The sequence below is a fragment of the Hetaerina americana genome, unplaced genomic scaffold (genome assembly GCF_022747635.1).
Source record: "Hetaerina americana unplaced genomic scaffold, ioHetAmer1.1.p SCAF_1, whole genome shotgun sequence".
Classification (NCBI taxonomy): Eukaryota; Metazoa; Arthropoda; class Insecta; order Odonata; family Calopterygidae; genus Hetaerina; species Hetaerina americana.
Window position 1 is genome coordinate 64,955,063 of NW_027286069.1, and position 22,745 is coordinate 64,977,807.

The following is a 22,745-nucleotide window of genomic DNA, read 5'->3' on the forward strand; positions in this document are numbered from 1 at the left end:
GACGGATACAACCCGTCACGAAAACAAACACGTTGTGAAATTCGTCGCATCCCGAAAGTAGTTAACATTCGGGCACAAATGTTACCAAAGTCTTGACCGTGTGTTGTGGGAACTGCACTTCGCTAATCCAGCAATTTATTTTTAATTTGGTAATGCTATGTTAAAACAATAAGTCGTTACATGGGATATGCTCTTGGATAAAATCCAACAAGTTTTTGTTCATTTGAATGTGATTGTTTAGTGTACCGTCTCTTAGTGATTTTATAGAATTTGAAAGGAACTGCCAGGATGGAGATTTCAAGGAAGGAAATTAATTTTAAGCGTTTACTCAATCAGTGTGAAAAGTTAGTTTTAGAAAATCCGAAAATGGATTGGCGATTAGAGAAGGTATATTTCGAGTTGCCCTTTCCAAAATATTGTCTTGATTTAAACTTAGGGTGCAAAATTAATCGCGGCAATTTGTTGCAGTACATTTCGGCGCTCGTCCCGATGGTAGCTGAATTGCAGAGTATTCCTAAGTAAGATGTATATTTTAGGGTGCATTGTATTGTTGTTCCAAGCATTTATATTTAATGTATTTGGAGGCGATTGATCTAGTTAACTATGAATTAATAACACCAGCACGTTAAATTTATTTCAATTTTATGTACGAAATGTGTGTGTACTCCAATGCCTCACTGATAACTGCGCGATAATATTGTGTGTGTGTTCAATGCAGTAAGCCAAAAAAGGATGCAATGTCCGAGTACATAAGAAGAGTACAGTATCTCAGAGGTCTTTTGGAAACAACCAAATTGGTAAGCAAACATTAATTTTACAAGAAGGGATGTAGCTAGTGATTCTCAGCCACTTCATTAATTCGTTTAATACATGTTAATTTTTGAAAGGCCTCGCCATCAGAAAAAGTTGCTGCTGTGCAACTTCTTTCACATGCCCCAGCTGCAACGTCTGAGACAATAACAAAGGAAATTCATCAAAAGTCTACTTCGCAATTTGTTCAAGAGCTCAGAGATCAGCTTTTTCAGACTGATAAAGGTAACCATTGGCGGAATATTGTGTGTACATTGCTCAATGAGTAAGTCTCATATATTCCGTAATCATCAGCAATCTTGTGTTCTTTTCATAGATTGTTTTGGCATGCATTTATTTTCTGTCCAAAAGATACTCGTAGTGGTGTATTCATGGCTAACTTTGGCCATATTGACTGGTGGAATTAATGAAATAAATACATTATCCCAAATGTCACCTTGCCGATCACCAGGAAAGAGAACTTACGAATCAATCCTCCCATGAGATTTATGCAACTGAAGTCTCTGCATGAAAATTGGTAGCCCACTATTAAGCATATTAAACCCCTGTACAGGTTGCTTGTACAGTTTTCTTTGGTCCCAATCAGTGTGACTGAGGGAATAGAACTGCCCCTGATTCCATAAGACAGCGGTTATTCATAATCTTTTTTATCAATGATTTTGGTCCAACTTTTTGATCTCCCAAAAAATTCTCATTAGATTTTCAAAGAATCACAATTAAAAACTTTTTCTCACTTTCAGTTGTACTAAGTCTGGTGATTCACTATGCAAATAGATACGATATTATGAAATGCATTTGATTTATATATTACAACTTGTATCAAGTATATCCCCAAGTTCTTATTGGTGCCAATCAACAATTTTATTGAGACCATTAATGTCTAAAAAATTGGTGTTGAGGCATCACTACACTTTGAACCTGCATTGTCGAAAGAATGGTGTGGGTAATTTTTCAGTGCAGATTTCTTGTCCTGTAGAGAAACATATGGGAAAATTTTCCTTAGCATGCTCGGAAATCTAGATAATCAATCCTTTAGGGTCTGTTTCTTCATATTATATCATTGGGATTCTCAAAGTGAAGGCATAGACTTAACACTTCAAAACTCTTACGTGGTAATAATGTGCAAAAGAGAAGGAGTTAAGCATGAGATGGCGAAAGGAATAATATTGGCAAATATAATTTCTATCGATCTTGATGTGGTAGAATTGCTAATTCTAAAGACCCTTCAACCTGAGAGCCTATTTCTGACCCTTGAACTGAATCAGCCAGGTCAGTCATAACTGATCCTGGGAGGGTTACCCGTGCAAAATAGGTAAAAATGTAGTTATACTACAGAAGCAGATGGAAAGTAGTCAACACAGCTCTGTTCTGCAGTAGCAGCAGAAAAAGTGTTCGATCCCATTGTGGTAGCAATATAAAGTTATAGTGAGAGCATCGTAAATGACATAGAAAAATCAGTATTAGATACATTTAAAATAGGAAAATTCCCTGTCTGTGATTTTGGAATGTATTGAAGAAGCTTTAAGAATTCATATCTATGTATCTCCGTTCTTTGAGAGACACTTCACTCAGATTTCTCAAATTTCGGCAGTGGTTCATGCTTTATGTGTGAATGAAGGATTAATTAAATATTTTGTTATTTTATTATTTTGATTTTATCTTCTGACAGGTTAACATTCATCATTACTGAGTTACTTGGTACTTGCAACATTTGTTTCTTAGAGGGCATTTTTTGTTTTGTTCATTAGCCATCTAGTTATTAAAGAAGTTAATTTCCTGTGCTTGTGAATGATTTTCTAGCTTCTTTTTGTTCCGTAGAATTAATGAAATTTTAGTAAAACTGGAATGATTCTGACCTGACAATAGTTGGTGTTCTTCTTTAGATGTGCCGAGTTAATACAGCATTTTTTTCAGAATTTGTTTCAATTTCAAGTAAATACACATTTCTCTAAGAGAGGGTTCATTCTCATTTTGCTTTTAAAACCTTTTGATTACAAGAGAATTCTGATCAGGATCTGAGAATTCTGGTTTACTTACTTGTGGTAATGTGATATTCTACACGTATTCACATATACTTCCATAATTTAGCAGGGTATTATGCTATGTGCCTGACATTGCCATAAGACTGCTGACCATTCCTTGTCATTTAAGACACCTTCAGTCCAAAATTAGTAATCTATGACCAGCATTTAGGTTAGGGGTTAGGCGGAATAAGGGACTACTCGTATATAGTCTTAATCTTGCCCCAATAAAAGTGTTAAACAAATACTTAACATTTACCCAAATATCTCCTTTTTTTGGGGACATGGAAGAAACTGTAAAACTTAAGATGTTCACTAGAAAACTCATGGGATTTCTTGATGCTTAGGTAGCTTGGATGCTTGGGTTTCAAGCATTTTGTGTGCATGATGCTGATTTGGTTTCCACCTATCTTCTAGCACTCTGTGTTTAGCCATTCATGTAGTTCCTTATTTCACTGATGATCTCCTCTTTAAAATTCACAGTGAAAGTCTCTAGTGTGGAATAATTTTTCACCTTGGACTATTTTGGTCCTGGGTATGACATATTCTAGTGGCCCCATTGAATTAAAAATTATCAGTTATATTCTTGAGGTTCTTTTCCATTTCAGGCAAAGCTATTTCTTTCATGAATTAATTCTTCTCTGCCATAGCCTGAACTGCCTCCAATTTAAATGTTGGTCCTCATTCTTTTATATCTTCCAATCTATGTTTATGATAAAGAAGAATCTGGAAATTTCGTAGAAATGTTATTAGCATCACTCTTTATAGGAATCGGAACTTTCAGTTTCTGATCTAATTCATCTCTTGAGGCACCTTCTAATTTTTTTCAGCTAATATCAGAATAGTGATGGGAAATGTTGTGGTGGCTCTGGCTTTCATTGTTATCCATGGCCTAAAAAAAAGATGATGTCATTTAGAAGGAGCTTGCCGTAATTGTGATAGTATTATAGAGTAATGGATCATATTTTTTTTGTGACCTTATTCCACTCCTAGAGTAAATAAATTTTAATATAGCAAGATAAATATCCATTACTTATCGAAAATTAGATATGTTGGCAAATTGCATCAGCAAAAATTTTGCTTCCATAGGTTTCAATTCAAAATGGATTGAAAATATTTATCTTTAAACTTAAAGGTCCTGTGTCTTTGTAAAGAAGATTGATATCAATTATTTTTTAGTTTTGAGGTAAATATTTTCAATTTATTCTGACTTGAAACGTATGGAAGCAAAATATTTGTAAATGCAATTTTTCAATACATCTAATTCTTGATTATAGAAATGTAAAATTCCTGTCTCTTAGTAAAAATGAAGATGATGAAGATAAAGAGTAATTATTCTAGAATACAATCATTATAATGGCCAGCTTCTTCTCAATGTCATTTTTTTCTTTTTTTAGGCCATGGATTGCAATGATATATTTGAAAGATATTTGAGAAGGTATAACAGCTTGCAAGTTTCAATGTGAAAAGGTAAGAAGTCAAAAGTGATGGCTCAGAGTGTAGTGAGACAAATTGCAGGTTTTAAGGTTGAGCTTAGTGCTTGGCCTTTTTATGCCCATGTAATGTGTATATGCCTGGTAACTTTATGGTATGATCTATTGGGCTACTTGAATTACTATTTACATTTTAAACCAAGAATAATCCAATGACATAAAATATATGTTTACGTATATGTTTTCATGTAAAATGTGTATCTCTCATATCATTACATTTGGAATAAAAATTTTAGGGTCAGATGACGGACTAAGGCAAAGAAAACAGCAATCTACCGATGGCGATTTAGATGCGCTGATAAAATATCATCACTCCATGCAAGAAAAAATAGCTGATGACATGATTTTGTTGACCAGAAATTTAAAGGAGCAATCCATGATAGCTAATGCTATCATCAAGAAGGATGTAAATGTAAGCATTGGACGTGTACTTCCTAGTAATATAATTAATACGTACTGGTGATATTTATCATAAAAAGGTGCACAAGCTTGGTGGCAAATGATTGGGAAAACCTGATAAAAGCCAAAGAGATTGCTGCAATGTAAAAGCCATGGAATTGTAAGGGATGTTTGCAGAAAGATAGGCATTTTTGTTCATGAAATATTATAAAATATTTAATATCACTTCAAAATTATATTTCTCACTGTGAACAAAGCTTATAAAAATTATGATTTTTTTACTTGTCTAAACAGTAATGAATATTCCAGATCTGTAGATAATGATATTAAAAATCTTGTAGTCCTTCAATAAGTGACAGTATATGCATCCCCAAAACATGCAAAAACTTTTTTTCCTTAATTCTGTAATTAATTTTCTTTTTGAAAAGATAGCCTAGCATTTTGAAAATATATGGACTTCACAAAATTGATGGATTGATGTTCAAATATTATTTTCTGAAAGGGAGAATGTTGGGCAAGCGAGTAAGGATCTCAGCTAAAGATTCCTAGTAGATGTTTGTTCGTTATTTCTACCAAGACTTTTTGAATATCACTAAGGAGGGTTAAACTCAGGAATACCTGTATATACCAATTGAGCATTAAAAACCATTTAGTTCTGTCATAATAATGAAACCTAATTTTTGCCACTACATGGTATGATGCAAAATTTACTTGCGTGAATGCAAGTATTTTTTGGCTATGATAAAGTGAGGGAAAATGTGTAAAAAAATAATTTTGTAATTGGATTTTACTGGAGGTACTCTTCAAAAAAAGTTGACAATGTTTGAATAAATATTTGATTTTATTAGGTACCCTTTGATCATGCTTATTGCCTTCAAAATACAACCCTTGGCTACCAATGCAACACTCCCAATAGTATTTCCAGGTTTCAAATGCCACTTGGAACACACTTCTTTTTAGCATGGTCTTAAAGTCTGCCATGCAATTTTTTGGATGTCTTCAATAGTTTCAAATCAGCATCATTTCGAGGTGGATTTCAACTTAAGAAATACGGAGAAGTCCGCTGGAGCAAGATCCAGAGAGTAGGGTGGCTTTCTTTGACCAAAAACCAATAAAAATAGATGGTTTGATTAGAATTTGATCAAACTTCACCCCCCAGGAGTGACACTATACTGAAGGGTTTCTTACTAATTTATTCTGAATTTTATTTAAAACTCAATTATTTGTATTAATTAATTTATGGCTTGTGTATACTTTGTTTTTCAAATTAGAAATGAGTGTTTTTTACTGATGGATGACTCTGTTCGAGTGACTGTCATGGCATCTCTCAAATTTCTTTGAATTCGTCAAAACATCTTATTTCTATTTATCTTGAGGGTTTATAAGTCATGTGTGAATAAGGATAACATGTCTAACCCAATTTTGTTGCTAAATTCAAACCACTTTATATCTTCTCAAAATTTTTTCAAGCAATATTATTTAAAATAAAGTAAGCCGATATAAGTAAATATTTATTTTCACTTTTGGATGCAGCCATATCATTTCATCATGTTAGGGACTCTGAGCAATTGTGGCTTCTAGTCAGTCTGTAAGTAATTCAACCTACTCTAAGGAGTTCTGAATTCCTTCTAGTCAGTGTTAAAGCTGAGTACTGATGGTTTCTGGTAATGAGCAATGCTTACCTGAAGTCAGCATGGCATGGGAATCAATATGAATTCACCAAAGCATAATATTCTTTTTCACGTTTAACCTGTGAAATGATGGGAAAATGTTTTAATTCTTAGAAGTAATGTTATTTAATTGACCTATATTGACTCTGGCTGTACAATTTTGTCAACAGACAATAGAAAAATCTTCGGACCTGGCCGAGCAAAGCATGACACAGTTGAAAATAGAATCAGAAAGATTAGAAATGCACAGAAAGAAGGCTAGCAAGTGTTGGGTATTTGTTATTGTGCTGGCTGTAATTATAATATTTGTTTGTAAGTATAAGCTTACTTGGTGCTAATTGTTATTATCTACATGTATGAATAACTATTTGAATTAATATTTGAATTTTCAATTTCAGGGACTGTATTATTTATGAAGGCATTCAAGAAAAAAGTTTGAATGTTTCTCAGGTTATTACAAGCTGTGAATGATACTTCTTAGAAGATAAAACCAAATGCAGGCATGTTTTTATCTTAAGAGGTGCTATGTGGAATATTGTACTGTTATTTTGTGTTAATTCAGATAACTAAAAGATGCATTTAATGTATATAATTGTGGTGACTTTTTAATATCTTTTATTTTTCCAAACTGCATATCTTAATGCCTTGTTATAATAAAATAAAATCAAAATAGATGGTGCAAAATCTTTGCTGTAGTATAACTGGGCTTTTTTTTGGACGAAATTCCATCAAAACTGTAAGTGGAAACTTCTTATTAAGTAATTTTAATGCCGTAATGCATTTTTATGTGATTTTAGCTTAAGTAGCTCAAAAATAGTTGTGAAACAGAAGAACAAGAATTGTCAAAAGAGGAAATATTTTAATGATCAATCATTATAAAAGTATAATGTTTGATAAATTCCAAAGAAACTGTGGGAGATTCCACAGTTTCGATTCGAGTTTCAGATTTGTTGCATTGATAATGTTTGATCTCTGTAGTTTAACTTAACCTTAATCATAGATGAAAGAGTTGTTTAGGTTACATAATTGGACCCTCAGTTTTGTAAGCTTTACTTGGTGGGCCATTCCTTGGTGTCACAGCAACACTCGTAGTGGTAAGTGCTGCAAAAATTATTTTAAAGTTCACATAAAAAGGCGAATTTTTTCTTACAGCTTACCATTTTTAGGGGTAAGCAAATTCTCAATAACCACCTGAATTACTTTTCAAGCTATTTTTCTTTGTTGCCGAGTTTATAAACTCACCTTGCTGCTGGCATGGGTGATCCCCTGGCATGTGATAATATTGGTAATGACGATTAAACTCTCTTGGTGCACAACTGTTAATGAAAATACACCAATGATGGCTAATATTGCCGGAATTGTTTATTTTCGAAGCTATATATTGTGAGAAAGCTCATTATACAGATTGATGAAAATGGGTATCCACCGCCAAGTCATTAAATGTGCCTGCTGTTCCATTATTAAAATTTCCTAGTAGAAAGCATTCAAAATGAGAGACATGGAAGATCAAACCTTGGCTCGTCATTTCAAAGAGTGCATTGTCCATTTATAATAATAAGGGCATTACTAATGCTAAATCCTGTAGCATTTCCATTGTATTTTGTGAGCCAGTAACTGCTATGAAAACATCAGTGCCATAAATCAAGGGAAAGCTTCATGAAATCTTCCAACCCAAGGGCAAAATACCTTCACCTTTAGTAACTAATTATTATAAGTTTAATATTAAGGCACTCTTTCGTTGTTTTTAGTCTTATATAATGTTATTGCATTTACCTTGCATCATCATTACAAGGGTTGCTGTTTATATTTTCAGCCTAATAATGAAAAGACAGTAATTTATTGTTGAAAATGGCTTTATTGTTTTTTGAAGTATTCTCCATGATAATCAATGCACTTTTGCATGCGCTCGAATCAATTTTGTAGCACTTTTTTGACTCTGATTGAGGTACCTCCAAGACATGCTTTTTGAATGCATCAATGGCTTCTTCAGGTGCTGAAAAACCTTGGCCATGTAATTTTTTCATGATAAACGGAATAAAAAGAAGTCATTTGGTGCTAAATCAGGGCTGCACTGATGACCCATCAATTCATTTACCCATTAATTCAATTTATTTATTATCTTTTGTGATATTGATTCATACCATGATTTGTCATGTAATTTTTTCGAAAGCAAGTTTGATTATAATACTTGGGACTTGTGTATCACCTGACATAGTCTATCTGCACAAGTAAATTTTGAATAATAATATTAATAAAGTCAACGTTTTGGCCAGTCAAATAGGTATTTATTTCAGCTGATCTGTGAGAGCTTGCATTGTCATGATGAGGAATGATCCTTCGTTGCTGCTTCTTTTTCCGGCAAACAAATGCTTGTGTACCATTCACAATTCACGGTTCTATGTTTTTCTGATGGTACGGTTGCCACATGTCCAGTTATTCCGAAGAAACAGGTGATCATTAGCAACATTAATATGTTCTGGTGAAATGAGTTCTGGCCGTGGAATAGCTCGGACCTGTACAAATGACCTGTCTTCTAAATATCCTTACTCAACGTCCCTCTCATCAACTCCCTCCTCCTTGTAAAAGCCTCCTTGCCTAGCGCAATTCTTTTCCTTACGTCCCTACTACATTGACCGTGTTGGTCCAAAACACTTCCCAGGTACGTAAACTGTTCTACCTGCTCTAGTTTTTGCCCTCCTATTTTAATGTTTAGCTTAGCCATTTTCTTTCTAGAAAATCGCATTACCTTTGTTTAATTAATATTGATTTTCATCCCATACCTGTCGCACTGAATTTCCAATTCACTCAGCAATGCTTGCAACCCCTTGGCTGACTGACAAACTAAAGCTTGGTCATCAGCGAACCTAACTGATTTTACGAATTCCCCGCCCACTTTCATTCCTACCTCCAGTTCTTCCCATGCCTTAATCATTTCCTCTGCATACAGGTTGAACAGCAACGGTGATAATGGGCAAATCTGCCTTACACCTCTTCTTAACACTGCCCATCAGGACTCCCTGTTCCCCACTCGCACTTGAGCAGTCTGAGGCATGTACAGGTTGCGGATTAGCCTCCTTTCCCTCCAATCTATTCCTATTTTCTGCAATATACTCATTAGTTTTTCCCAATTCAATCTATCAAACGCTTTTTTGAAATCTACAAAACAGGCAAATACCTCCTGGTTGTGTTCTATATTCCTCTCGATTAATAATCTCAGAACTGCAATGGCATCACGCGTACCTCTCCCCTTCCTAAACCCAAACTGATCATCCCCTAATTAATCATTTGCCCTACTCTCTATCCTTTTGTTTATTATCCTGAGAACAACTTTAGCTGCGTGGGATATCAAACTTATTGTCCTGTAGTCCTCACATGATGTAGCCTTTACCTTTTTCGGAATAGGAACTAAAACTGATCTCACAAAGTCTTCCAGCCAGATTCCTTCCTCATAGATACTACGAATGAGCCCATATAGCCTCTTCCTCCCAAATTTTCCTTAACATTTTAATAGTTCAGCGGGAATGCTATCCACCCGCATGGCCTTATTTAGTTTCATCTCCCTTAATGCCCTTCCTATCTCGAGTATGCCTGGACCTAAGCTATCTTCCTCTACGTCTTGTTCCTTTTCTGTCTAACTTTATTGGTCTAAGTTCTTTACTATACAGTTCTTCTATATATTCCTTCCATCTCTTTTGGATCTTTCCTGTGTCGACTATTCTATTTTCTTAACTGCCTTATCTCTAACTGCTATCATCGACCTTCATTTCTTACTTCCTGATAAAGATTTAACTTTCCTGTACAGCGCACCAATTTCACCCTTCCTCTGCAGAATTTCCATATCCTCTCACTGCCTCTTCGACCAGGCTTCTTTTGCTTTATTTGTTGCCTTCCTCAATTTATTGTTTAATTCTTTGTACTTCATTTTGCCTAACCCTGTATTTACATTCTTCCATTTTCTCCACTCATCCATCTTTGTAATCATCTCATCCGTGATCCATGGTTTCCTAATCCTTTTAGCGTCAACGGTTCCAATAGTGTCTTTTGCGGCTTTCGACAACCCTTTCTTGATACTTTCCCATTTTTCTTCGATAGTACTTGGCACTTTACCAGCCTCCATGATTTACTCTACTGCCTGTTGGTACTCCTTCCTTTTCAAACCATTGAATGCTTCTGCATTCCATTTTCTAACCCACCGCCCCTGATTTAACCTTTAGAAATGGACTGATTTTCCCCCGCAAGGGTTTCGTGGGATGACGACCGTGGAAGCCTTGCCTCCCCTGCTGCCGGGCACGACAAACGGCCGATTCGGCCCAGCCCCGTAGTTGTCAGGACTCAAAATCTCTGTATTGTCCATCATATTTATCTTGGCAATGATAATTGAGGTGGTTTCCCGTTGCCTTCCTCAATAGTGTTTTTAACGTGACACCATCACTTACTGGCCACCCCACTGGGGTCAGCCGCCATTGCAGCCGCCTCACTGAGGAACAGACGCTGCGTGGACTACCTTTCGTCTGGCTCCTAACCTTCAACCTATCTGGCATGGGTGACCCTACCAGCAGCAATTATTATTACTCCCGCCAGCACAGCTCTAGGGGTCATTGGAACGCACAAGCCCTTCCACCATGTCAAGGTTGTAGTCTAGGGAGGGTTGCTATATTTATTAAGGTGAAATAAAATATTTAAAATTATTTTTCGTCATATTAGTCTATTTCTTAAATTAAATGGAAATAGAAATATAGTGCATTGGTGTAATTGCTAGTGTACAGACTGTCTAGGTTTGAACCTTGGTGGTTGCAGAAGTTCTCAGTGTTATCCTGATCAATACTCGGGTATTGTGTAAAGAGCTTAATGAGTGGAGCGCTAAGTCCATCAAATGAGAAATTAAATTGTCGACCCCACGGTACTTATCATTTAAGAGTAGATTATGCTTACGTCAGGTTCCCCAAGTTTACTCTCAGCCTACTTCCATTCTCTAAACATCCTGAATAACCCACCTATTCCTAATGGCACAAATTGCCTCAAGTTTGGGTTAACTCCCCTAATAACTACTGCTATAACAATCAAAGGTAAATATTGAACTTAAAATTAAACCACTTGGCTTTTCCACGTAGAAAAAATTTTTATTTACGACCTAGGTTTTGTTATGGTATAACATCATCAGGTAAAAATACAAGTCTAACACAGTATATATGGCTCTGTACAGAAGGGAAGAGGAAAGCAAGGATTGGTTGAGGTAGGAAGAGGGAGTGGCGGAGGAGGATTGGTAATGTTAACAATTTAGCAGGCTGGGAGAAGGAATTAATACATTGTTGAAAAAAGTTTTGCTTGGCGTTGGTTAGCTGGCAGAGGAGTGGGGGAATGGGTAATGCGAACAGCACTTGGTAATTAGGTGATTAAGTAGCAGGCTGGGAGGGGTTACTACATTGTTGAAAAAGTTTTGCTTGGTGTCAGTTTAGTTGGCAGATGGGCAAGGAAAATACAATAATGGGGAACGTGAAGGGTAAGGAAATTTGATGGTCATTTTATTTTTTGAGGGTAAATATGTTGTATGAGATGCAGGCTCATTGCACCATAAAGCTCTGATTGCCTTCGGTCCCTTCTCCTTCCATCTGTTAGCCCCAGCTTCTGCCATTAGTGCTGGAAAAAGTATTATAATCTCATTCTCTGACTCAAATGGTGGAGAATTGCCTACAGTTTACAACACGTCGATTTCCTAATCTAGCCTTATCTGTGTATGTTCAGGGCATTCATGTCCTAGTGGTTTATCCTGTTTGCATATTTTTTTATTTCCTCCTTAAAATTGTAAAGAGTAACTCTGGCTATGAAGAAGTTATTGCTTGGCATGCCTTATTTTTTGTGTTCTTTATGGCTCATTAAGTTCCTCTTTTGCCTGGGTTATGACCACATTCTTTTAGGACTTATTCAAGTACTAAGAAAAATCTGAAAAAATTGTTGAAATATATGGTTGATGTCTTTAGTAAATGGCCAACATTTGTTAGATAATTCAGTCAATTATTATAAATAATTTTATGATTTTTATCTCATTTGCTCTTTATATCTCATATTTGGCTTGTTTAATTTAGGAAAAAACAAGATGTTAGTTCTTTCTACCTATAGATTATATATGAAGCAGTAGCCTTATAAAGTTAACAGTGGTTCTTCCTTGTGTGAACTGGAGAGTTGGATGGTCCAGTGTAGTCTGGAGTAAATCAATCGAGGGGCATGCAGGAAAACAGTATATGGAAGATTGAGCGTAAATTAACGTTTTCAAATGTTTACGAGTAAGTCCAATACCGCATTTGTTTAAAGTTTCTACGCTACTCCAAATTTGGAGGTGAATCAGAACAGTATAAATGTTTAAGTTGTGTGATTGTACCAATAGGACACATACATACTGTGGGACTAAAACACAGTTCGCTCGTTCTCTGAAAAACACTAATGGAATACGTGTCACCGTATTTCTTAACCTCCCGGAAGCCGTGGATTTGGGCGCTATGCTAATAATTTGAGAGGGATTTCATGGAGTATCTGGAATTCACGTAAGCTCATGTGTATTAGTTATAAATTTTCGCGCTAAAGAAAGCTTTTGTCTTGCAATGGAGGCTTGTATTTATATTGTTTTGAATCAGTAGGTTCTGGCTAGTTTTACTCCTCTCGCTTCTAGCGTTTTCTACCTAATTCTTACCCCCTGAAGATGTTAATCATAAACTCGTCGTTGGACCTTTTTCAAAAGCACCGAGAATCTTCTGGCGGAGTTGCCTTACAATTGAGTAATAACGTAGTCAAGTCAGCGGAGAGCGGTTTTGTGTCCTCTTTTATTATTTTTTTCAATATTACAAATTTAATTAACAAAATCCCTCTTCAAAACCCTCCCCGCGAATGTTGAGTGTTCCCCCTTTTGTGAAATATATTTGGTAGGTTAGTATTTTCACCATAGGATCCTCAAAGCGAATATCGTTGATAAGAATACTGGTGGTGCCGCCGCTAGTAATCCCGCTCCGTTGTCATCATCATCGTCATCATCTGTAAAAGAAGAAAAGGATGTAATGAGTTCCAACATACAATTTTCTCTGGCCAAAAAAATATCGGAAGTGCTCTTGCGAATGTTTTCATGGTATATTTTTCCTGAATAGTTTTCGCATTATTATATACAGGATTGCGTGAGATGATATTGATGTCACGGAGTCACGAATTCCCGCTGCTTGCTTACGTATTAATGATTTCCCTTTATTGCATTTTTAATTTACCACGGAAAAGATCTCGCCGTATGCTACATTCATGGTCAGAGGAGCCCAATATGGCCAGGGTGGATCTTCTCATCCAGAATTTTTCATAATATTTTTATGTAGGCAAGAACAAATAAGTTCAAAACGTACTTTGGTTTCAAATGAATAAGGTAATATCAATAAGCGAAAACAAAAGAATTTTTTAAAACCACCGACTACATTATCCGCGCTTGGTAATAAGATTATTCATTGCAGCCTAAGTTTTCCTGTTCTAATAAAAGTGAAATTTGCTTGCTGAAAATTATAAACGTGTTTCCTCTCTTTGCCGTATTTTGGAATTAGAGGTTTGCATCATCATAACTATTAATTTTCACCGCGTCGTCGGTTAGTCTTTGCTATGGTACTATAAGCAATTTCTCATTGATTTGATGGTGACAATTGAAATGTTAATGAGGAAAAAATAACTTGCATTGCAGAAACGGTCGTCGAGACGTTCACCGCAAAGGAAACTGACATTAATGAAAAACGAAATAGGAAAATAATAACGCGACCTTTAGAAAATATATTATTTGAATTTCCTTACGCTTCAGGTTAGAAGTGGGTTTTTGGTCGCGATTAAAATTTCAGGTTTTACTCATTTACACGTATCACTTACGCTACCTTTTCCATCTAACAGCGTTCTTTAATGCTCTGCCTAGGAATGCTGACTTCAGGTTATTTAAAGGAACTCTTTTAAGAGTCGAATCAATTTGTTCAGTCACCTTGGACGAAGATCAGTAATTTCATTCTCGCGTGGATGTTTGTATTTCACCTGCCAGTATCACTGGCGCTGAATCTTTAAATAGTGTTTGAAGATTTAGTTTGGATCCTCTCAAGACCTGGTGGGGTCGGGCAAGAGACCTATGTTTGTCGCATATGATCACCTGGCGGATAACAGAACTCTCTCATTTCTACCAATACACCAATTAGACAGCAGGCGATTCTATTCCATTTAATAGTGTGTAAACATTTTTCCAGTCCTCAGGGCTTCTTCATTATGCGCAAAATCACGAGAAAATGTCTTATTTTCCCTTACCATGTAAGTACGAGTACACCATTTACTTGACATTAAAGTTTCGTCTTGCAGTGAAATGTTCATGTGGGTGACATCTATGAGCGAGGGATTTCTGAAAATAATGAATCTGAGTTTTGGATTCTAGTTTTTGATATTTTTTCAGCTTTGTCTCCGAGCGATCGGTTCGAGGGTGTGGAAACATTCCTTTCATAACTAAAATGCGGGGAAATCACGCCCTCTTTGCTTCCCCTTTTCTTCCCGAATCATTTGATGCCTTAATGTCATCATTTCCGTTAAAAAATCTTAAGCTGTGAGAAATGATGACGTGTAGTGGATATCTGGAAGAAGGGGGAAGAATGTCGCGCGCGCTCACGTTGTCCCGCTAGGCACTGGCAGATTAAGTTCTCACGGAAACTGGACTGGTGGACTGGACTGGAAACTGGCGGCGTATCCTTAAGGAAAATTTCCGACGCATACCATGCTCTTCGGAAAAAGCAGCGCGTGGGAGGGAAATGAGAGCAAGAAGAAACGGGCGGCTTCACGTCCACTTATGCAATTGCAAAAGGACCTTTTGCCAGTCTCAAAAGTGATGTGACTCAGGGTTTTTCGAGGGCACATCGGGCGAGGTTCTATTCTTGCAGCGTCTTTCTCTTGTTTTCGCCGTTTTGAAATATCCCACCCCTCTTCTCATCCCCGACATTCCCCACCCTCCTTTCTCTCTTGTATTTTTTTTAAAAAAGGACAGGCCCGGGCGAACGGCACGACGACAAAACGGTCGGAAGCGGGGATCCTGATTTCGAGGCCCGCCTCGCTCACCACATATTTAGCATCGGCGGGGCGGCAGGCAGGTAGGCGGCGGCGAAGGCGTTCTCGGGCAGCAGCGAGACACCGCGACTGGGAAGACACCGTGGGGGAGGGAGGCAGAGGAGGTGGCGAAGAGGGGGGGGCAAAAAGAATTCTCGGTCGCTAATTTTGAAAAGCCTGGCGACGCGGAAGGGAAGTAGGCAGTGAGGACGGCGAGGGAGGCAGGGTGAGGCAGGAAGGTGGCGAGGATGAACGGGGAGGGGGGGCGAAGGAGACGGTTGGGGAGAGGTATGAGGGAAGGAGGGAGCTACATTTGGCCGTGCGATGGGGGAACGGTAGCGGACGGGAGGAAATAATAGAATCCTTCTCGAAAAATCTAAATCGGAAAAGTCCGCAGAAATTATTCGCACGTCTTAAGAGTTTGCTGGGTTTTGATTCCTAAGCAAACTCCTGATTGAAATTTTGGCATCGGGGTGTGAAATAACCTCTCTCCTACCGGTGCAATTAGGCTGTAACTTTTCATTCCTTGAGCCAGCAACTTATCCTCATATCCCGCGCCATTATATTCCATGCGACATATCAACTCACACTTGATGGGCCTCCGTGCAATTTTGCTAATTTTTGTATATTTTGCGGAAGCCTGTCATTCGGTGCACGATTCAAAGCTTCAGTTGTTTTAATTTGCCGTTTTTTTAGCTCTGGAAATATCTCTACTTTTCACGTCGGGATCTCTGAAATGGCGCAAAATTTGTTGTCGCTGGAAGGACGAAATTATAATTTTGTATTTTTTCATTACTACCTTTGATCTGTACTTGTACCTGCAAATGAGGATATGATAGTTTTCATTTCACGAATATTGTACGCTTGAATTCCGTGTAAGTTTCTGGATAATATCAGCTATTTATAACTCAATGGAATTGGAGTAGATACATACAAATCTAATGATTCTATCTGGATTTCCTAATAAGCTCAATAGGTTAATAATTTCCAAGAATGATAGAAAGCCCGTATTAAAATTGCTAAACCCCTTTGATTCTAGATAACTTTTTATTTATTTATAGTTAGTAATACCAAAATCTACAAGTTCTTGTATTTTTTCTCTGTTCCTTATCAGGGGCCACATTTGAATTAGACGACGTTGAGCATCTTGGGGTTACAGATTCCTTTAAATTAAATAATTATTCATGTTTACTAAAATCGGCATTTTATATTCAATCATAGTCATGGAGTGTATTTGAAATTGGCTTAATGAAACGAAGAATTCACTTCATAACTCAAATGTTTTAATTAAAAAAACTTATGGTCAATGTTATATTAAGGATTAAGTTAGGAATCAGTTTTGTGGATGCTGTATTTTGTATGTTTTGGATGTAGGGAATCGGGAAGCAATAGCACTCGACGGGCGAAATCGGACGTAATGACCGCGGTGATTCCTTTATTTCATACGTTCGTGTTTTTTCTGTTTATTTCGTTTCTTGGCGTGCCGCTACCCTTTGTAGCCTGTATCGTCTTACCATTCTAGTATTTCCTATGCCGTTTTGCTGACAAACATCATCATGTACGCTCAGACTCCACACGCATGCCATTCGAACCCCAAGTTTGCGAAGAGGCCTATTTTAGAGGCAAATCCACGACACCGCACTTAGTGTCAGTCAGATATTTTGAAATATTTTAAGGGAATTTTCCTAGATAAATTCTTATTCTAGTGCTGACACATTAAGGACGGGTTGAGAAAAATAAACATTAACTTCAACTATTTGGTGTTTTTAAGTTGTGACTAATCACTGCATAAACTTGAGTATAGCACCGACTTTTAGGCCTTTTATCTTTTTATAGAAAACTCGTCTCTTCGAGCATGAAATATTATTAATTTTGCATCAAATCGAATGTTACTCTATTTCACCAGCCGGGTAGTTAATTTTCTGCTTAATATCTGTCCATTAAATGTCCCTAAATCAATCTCTCTCAGAATACTTATTTTATCCAAGAAATGATTCGTAGTCGTGTGCGATTATACAGTTTCCAATCAATTGCCGCAGAAATTTTGAGATAAATATATAGGTTATTGTAGAAGAATTAGTGTGGAGGACATTATGAATATAAACGGTAATTTTAACCAAAGTTACTGGCTATGTATGATACATAAAATATAAACAATAATATATATTGTTTTTGTTTTATACGTCATAGAGATTGCCGAAGTTGCCCCTTGGGAACTTCAAGAGTAAGGTTACGAAATATCTCCCTCAAATGAAACATTTCACTGAAATTATTTTGGGCTTGCATTGGGAATCATTAGAGGAAGAATTTGCCAATAGCTCCAATCAATTATATGGATCTAGTTACTAGCATAAATAAACTAACATAAATAAGCTCTCTGGTGTGAGGTACTTCATGCAAAATTTATTATTCTGACGAATGAAATAGATGCACCTAAGGTCGAAATCTGGATCGGAAAAATAAAGATGTGTGGACTGGATGAACAAAGCCGCTTTCGGACGAATGTAAAATTTGGGAGATCGATGCCGAGTAAAACGCATTACTTTTTTTCTGCGGACACGCGACATCAACAAATTAAGTTCGTAAACATTTCTCTCGGGCAAAAATAAGTTTGAAATGCAAATCTATTTATCCAGAAAAGAAAAGAAGTAGGAAGGACGTTGATAGTCCGTCATCATCCTATCAAAGCCGGATATCGATTCATATCCGATCACGAGACAGGTTCACATAGCTCTTCATCAGATGCCCCGGCAAAGTTAGATTGGCCAAATAATGTTCCGGGTTTTTCACTTTGAGCGTTCGGTCATACGAGCAAAACTTCCCGAGTTACCAACCTATTTCACATTCTAAAGATAAGTCGGGGTGTGCGTGCAAACCACACCTACTCAGGGCAGTCACCATTCCTGGTTTGACCCTGAAACTCATTGTGTTTTCAACTATTGTTCTTCGGGTTTTCAAATAAAAATCCAGGTATAACGAATTCGAGGCCAATGATTTTCCATCTCTCATCTCAAGGTTGGCTAATCTATATCGACCGAATATTAAAATAAAATTTTTAAACGGACAACTTTACGTAGTGGGATTTTTTATCCATTTGCTTCGGCACACCAGAATGGCATTCATATTTGTTTTATGATTTGGTATTAGTATTCTGCACTCATTGACACTGCAGCGTGTAGCCTTTCCAAAATGCCTGGCAGGGTTGGCTACTTCCGCATTATTTAAACTTCTTGCTGTTATTGTTGAAGCGTAACAGATATTCTGACGCCCTGGGCCTATTTTCGACTTTCTGAAATGGCGTATATGCCACTGGTGTTTTATTCCCTCCCTGGGTGTCGTGATATGTCAGAGAGTTCAACTACAGTACTCAATTCGTGGGAGAGGATGTTGAAAACGTGTCCCCATGTCGTTTTGACTTAGATTAGACTGATTTCGACGCTGGGTTTCTCTCCAGCATTCCTCCATTCCATGAAATCTCCCATTTGCCACCTAATTACCCAAAACATCCTCACTGATGCAAATGATCTCATCTGTGTCGCCCCTCCTAATAGCTTCTGTAAGAAAACGTGATTTGATAGGGTGGCTTTCGAGTGTGGAGCATTATATCTCCCTAAGTTTCTCTCGCGTTACACTGACCATATGTGGGAGCGAAGACTTCTGAAGGCTCTCGCTGTGACGGGAGAAAAACTTTGAATCAGATGATACTCGAAACGAATCAACAATCAAACCTCTCCTTAATTTCTTAGAAAATGGCCTTCCAAGAAAATCGTTTGGCAGAGGTTATCTTCATGATAAACACATCACATACTCGGAGAGTAGGGTGTGGAATTCCTGTTCTCTGTCACCTGTGACTTTTCAGAAGTTTCACTCAGAAAATCGCACCAATTGAGTTTAAATGGGATATTCCAGAGTTTTCATCCCCTTTGAGTCCATGATCTGATCAGGAGCTGAATTCTATACCCTCCAGCTTGTAACGCCGCTAATGCAATGGAGCTAACCTTGAATGACGTCGCCCACATTTTAGGTGATCTTAACTCGGCCCCGCCAATACTCCGCGACGCAAGAGCAGACCCTCCTTCCAAAAATGACATCATCTTGCTCCCATATCCCTCCCTCCATAATTTTGCCGGAAACCCATTCCTCAGCTTGGTAGTTGTAATTCGTTCCAATCTTATTGCGGGGTACATAGCGCCCCTTAGACATTCCAGTATCCTCCGCTCGCAGATGACGTGAGAGACATAACAAAAAGTGCTCAGGCCATAACTTGAGGGACGGGACGAGAAAACGCAGCAACGCAGCAACACCCTGGTCGCCACGCGAATTCTAAGTAAAATCAGGCTCGGCCAATGGGGCGGGAGACTACCGATTGTGTGGCCCTGTCGTACCCACAGTGTCAACACAATGACGAGCCATACCGGTCGACTCTCGATCGACTTCGCGGTTGACTCCGTCCTCAGACCCTCCCCAAGGTACGCGCATGGCGTCATTTATGAAATGAGACGGTCCTACGATCGGAGACTGCACTTCGCAGGGCGAGCGGGGTAAATCAGCCAGAGGTGGTTCGCCAGAGGGGGGGGGGAGGGCGAGTGGACCGAGGTCCCTTGGCCCTTCCTTACCATCATCATCGTCGTCATCGTCGTCATCATCATGCTTGGCCTTTCCGCTGCCGTCGTCGTCATTATCATCGTCGTCGTCGTCCTCGGCGGGCGGCACCTGTTTCTTCCCTTTCCCCGCCTGAGCGCTCACTATGAGGAAGCCCATAAGGATCGCTAGCCACAGCCGCATCGTGCCCGGGTGCTCTCTCCTTTTCCGCTCTCTCTCTCACTCTCAGCGGGGGTGCGAAAGACGAGACGTGTGGGTGGGGGGTTTGGCGATAAAAAAACTGCTCACTGCTGGAGTGGCTGGAAGAAGTGAGAGAAGAATGGTTTATGAGTGAAGGGGATGTGAGCGACAAGGGATGAGAAGGGGGGGAGAAGAGCGGGCGAGTGACGGGGAAAACGAGGAGTAGGATTAATTCGTCCCCTTTCCGCGGTGGCCATCTTCCAGTTAACGATGCGATCGGTTCATCCGCCGGAAGCAATTCGGTTTTCCCAGTGGTCGCAACAGCTATATCCTAAATTGGACGGAAAAATAATATTAATGCCCGTGTGTCGCTGCGTTAAATGAATTGCGCTGAGTCTTGGATACTTCCATCCTCTCAATTGTGCCAACCGATGTTCTCAAGAATTTTTAGTTTACGTTACGAAGGCTGACATTGTGAAGAAAGAAATCACTTCGTCATTTAAATCACTGTCTGACGAATAATCCAAGCGTAAATCAAATTATAATCGTTTCCGAATGTCTGCAATGAATTTGAATTACTTAGTTCCTGCTGATAAAATTTGTGCCGCGGCGGTCCTTGTTCATTTCCTTTTATCACAATTTTCTACATTTCATATATATATATATATATATATATATATATATATATATATATATATATATATATATATATATATATATATATATATATATATATATATTTGTATATGGCGTCATAATGTTGTACCATTAAGCTGAGATATATTTCAAGAAACGATGCCGGTCCTTATTATCGCATTCTTACCGTGTATTTAATTAAGTGAAAGGCGAGAATGTCCGCGCGTGATTCACTGGCTGTATTTAGGGCTATTTTAAATTGCCGCCTGATGAAATTTTCCGTTTGAACATTATTCTGGGTAGATGCTAGTGTTGAACCGACCAAAAGTACTGATCTGACTAATGAACAGTTTTGCAATACATTCCAAATAATAGGAAAATAAAACAATTCTATCAATTAGAAATTGCTTCATATCAAGCACTGCTGAATTTATTTTAGCCGAGTTCTTCATTTATCCTTAGAAAAACCCACTAAATATTCTGTATGAAGATGGTTGGTGATGGAATGCTCGGGCGAAACCTACGAATGAAAACTGATGAGGCCTCTTTGGACGCTAGTGAGGAAAAAGTCATTTGTGTCGATTTCTTAAAATATATTTATCAAAATTATTACGTTAGAAAGTGGTAACTGAATGCTTTTAATTTTTATGAATGAGATAAATTTCATACGGATCATTCTCATTGTTATTGGAGCGGAGGTAAAATTTAGCGTTTGATTCGAAATAATCGCGCAAGAATAACGGATCTGTATGCTTTCAGAGCGGAAGGAATCGGTCCGCAATCAAACGAGTTAATCAAAAGTTCTTTCCAGCCTTGCGGTAGAAAAAGCCTGTGGCTGCAGATCACCGAGATGACGATCTAACTTTTTTGCAATCTCCCTATTTTTGCCTTAGTGGGAACAAGTTGCAACAACATCCCATCCATGGTTAAATTGTGTTGGTGTGATTTACCTGATGGAAGAACTAGCTTCATGAGTTGGAAAAACGAATAATTATCGGCCATATCATGGCTATTTTTTTTAAACAAAAACGTGTTTTTAGCAAGCGTTCACACAACAGGGAAGAGGGAAACGGGCAAAAAAATCGTGTATCACAAAACATTCAGCGTAATGCCGCTCCAATCGAACGTATGCATCACAGTCGGTTATCCCGTAAACTTATCCGCATAATACGTGTTGTTGATTTATATATAGAATTCTTATCCTTTCGTGCGGTCCCATCGCTAACAGCTTCTAAATTAGTTTCTGGCTGATGTGACTATCAAAACAGCAGAAAAGTAATGTTTCCGGGTATCCCGCGCGGAAATTCGGAAAAACAGGCCAAGCGCAACATTCCGTGCACCGCAATTTTTAGGTCTCCTCTCCTTTACTAATTTTCTCGCGCAATGTTTAGTCAGAGGGCGAATGGTCAATTCGGATCTGGCATTCAAAAGGGAGAAAACACTTACCGGGTCTAATTAAAAATCCAAGATGCTTTCTTGCGTGCTCGGAGCACCGGAAACAGACTGATAACCGATCCCAGTTCTCAGCTTTACATATTCAACCCACCACGCATGCGCTCGGGGGATATTCTTCCATTGGATCGTGGGATTTTTTTTTAGGAGTAGGTCGGAAACAGCCTCATCGCGCACGCTCGCAGAAAATATACTTAATGCTCCCTTCACATCTTTTGTCACTATGACGGTTTAAATGACTGTCCTGCGGCCAATAAAATGTTATGAAGATAACTTCTTAACAAATCGAGATCATGGCCCTTCCTCTAACACCCTGTAGTGCTAATGAAATTTTTGTTTTGTTGATGTTTCCGGCCCAAAAGAGAAATGTTATGTGAGAAAAAAATTGGTTAGTCACC

The 22,745-nt window shown here is 38.1% G+C and overlaps 2 protein-coding genes across 3 annotated transcripts; one reads left to right on the plus strand and one right to left on the minus strand.

Annotated features, from left to right (window-relative positions):
* The first annotated feature begins 57 nt into the window (after positions 1-57).
* Use1 (Vesicle transport protein Use1) lies at positions 58-7,432 on the plus strand. 2 transcript variants are annotated; one of them, XM_071582984.1, is made up of 8 exons: positions 58-149; positions 257-387; positions 469-518; positions 719-797; positions 888-1,035; positions 4,561-4,736; positions 6,564-6,705; positions 6,792-7,432. In XM_071582984.1, exons 2-8 carry the CDS (start codon positions 289-291, stop codon positions 6,830-6,832), a joined length of 735 nt encoding a protein of 244 aa, XP_071439085.1. In that variant the 5' UTR covers positions 58-149; positions 257-288; the 3' UTR covers positions 6,833-7,432. The 2 variants fall into 2 exon arrangements, with proteins under 2 accessions (XP_071439085.1, XP_071439094.1); XM_071582993.1 differs by lacking the exon at positions 257-387.
* Positions 7,433-13,180: 5,748 nt separating this feature from the next.
* On the minus strand, positions 13,181-22,445 carry LOC139692624 (uncharacterized). Its single transcript, XM_071590920.1, has 3 exons — positions 22,342-22,445; positions 20,094-20,378; positions 13,181-13,416 (listed from the first exon to the last, which is right to left on the minus strand). Exons 2-3 carry the CDS (start codon positions 20,260-20,262, stop codon positions 13,322-13,324), a joined length of 264 nt encoding a protein of 87 aa, XP_071447021.1. The 5' UTR covers positions 20,263-20,378; positions 22,342-22,445; the 3' UTR covers positions 13,181-13,321.
* Between the last annotated feature and the right edge of the window lie 300 nt (positions 22,446-22,745).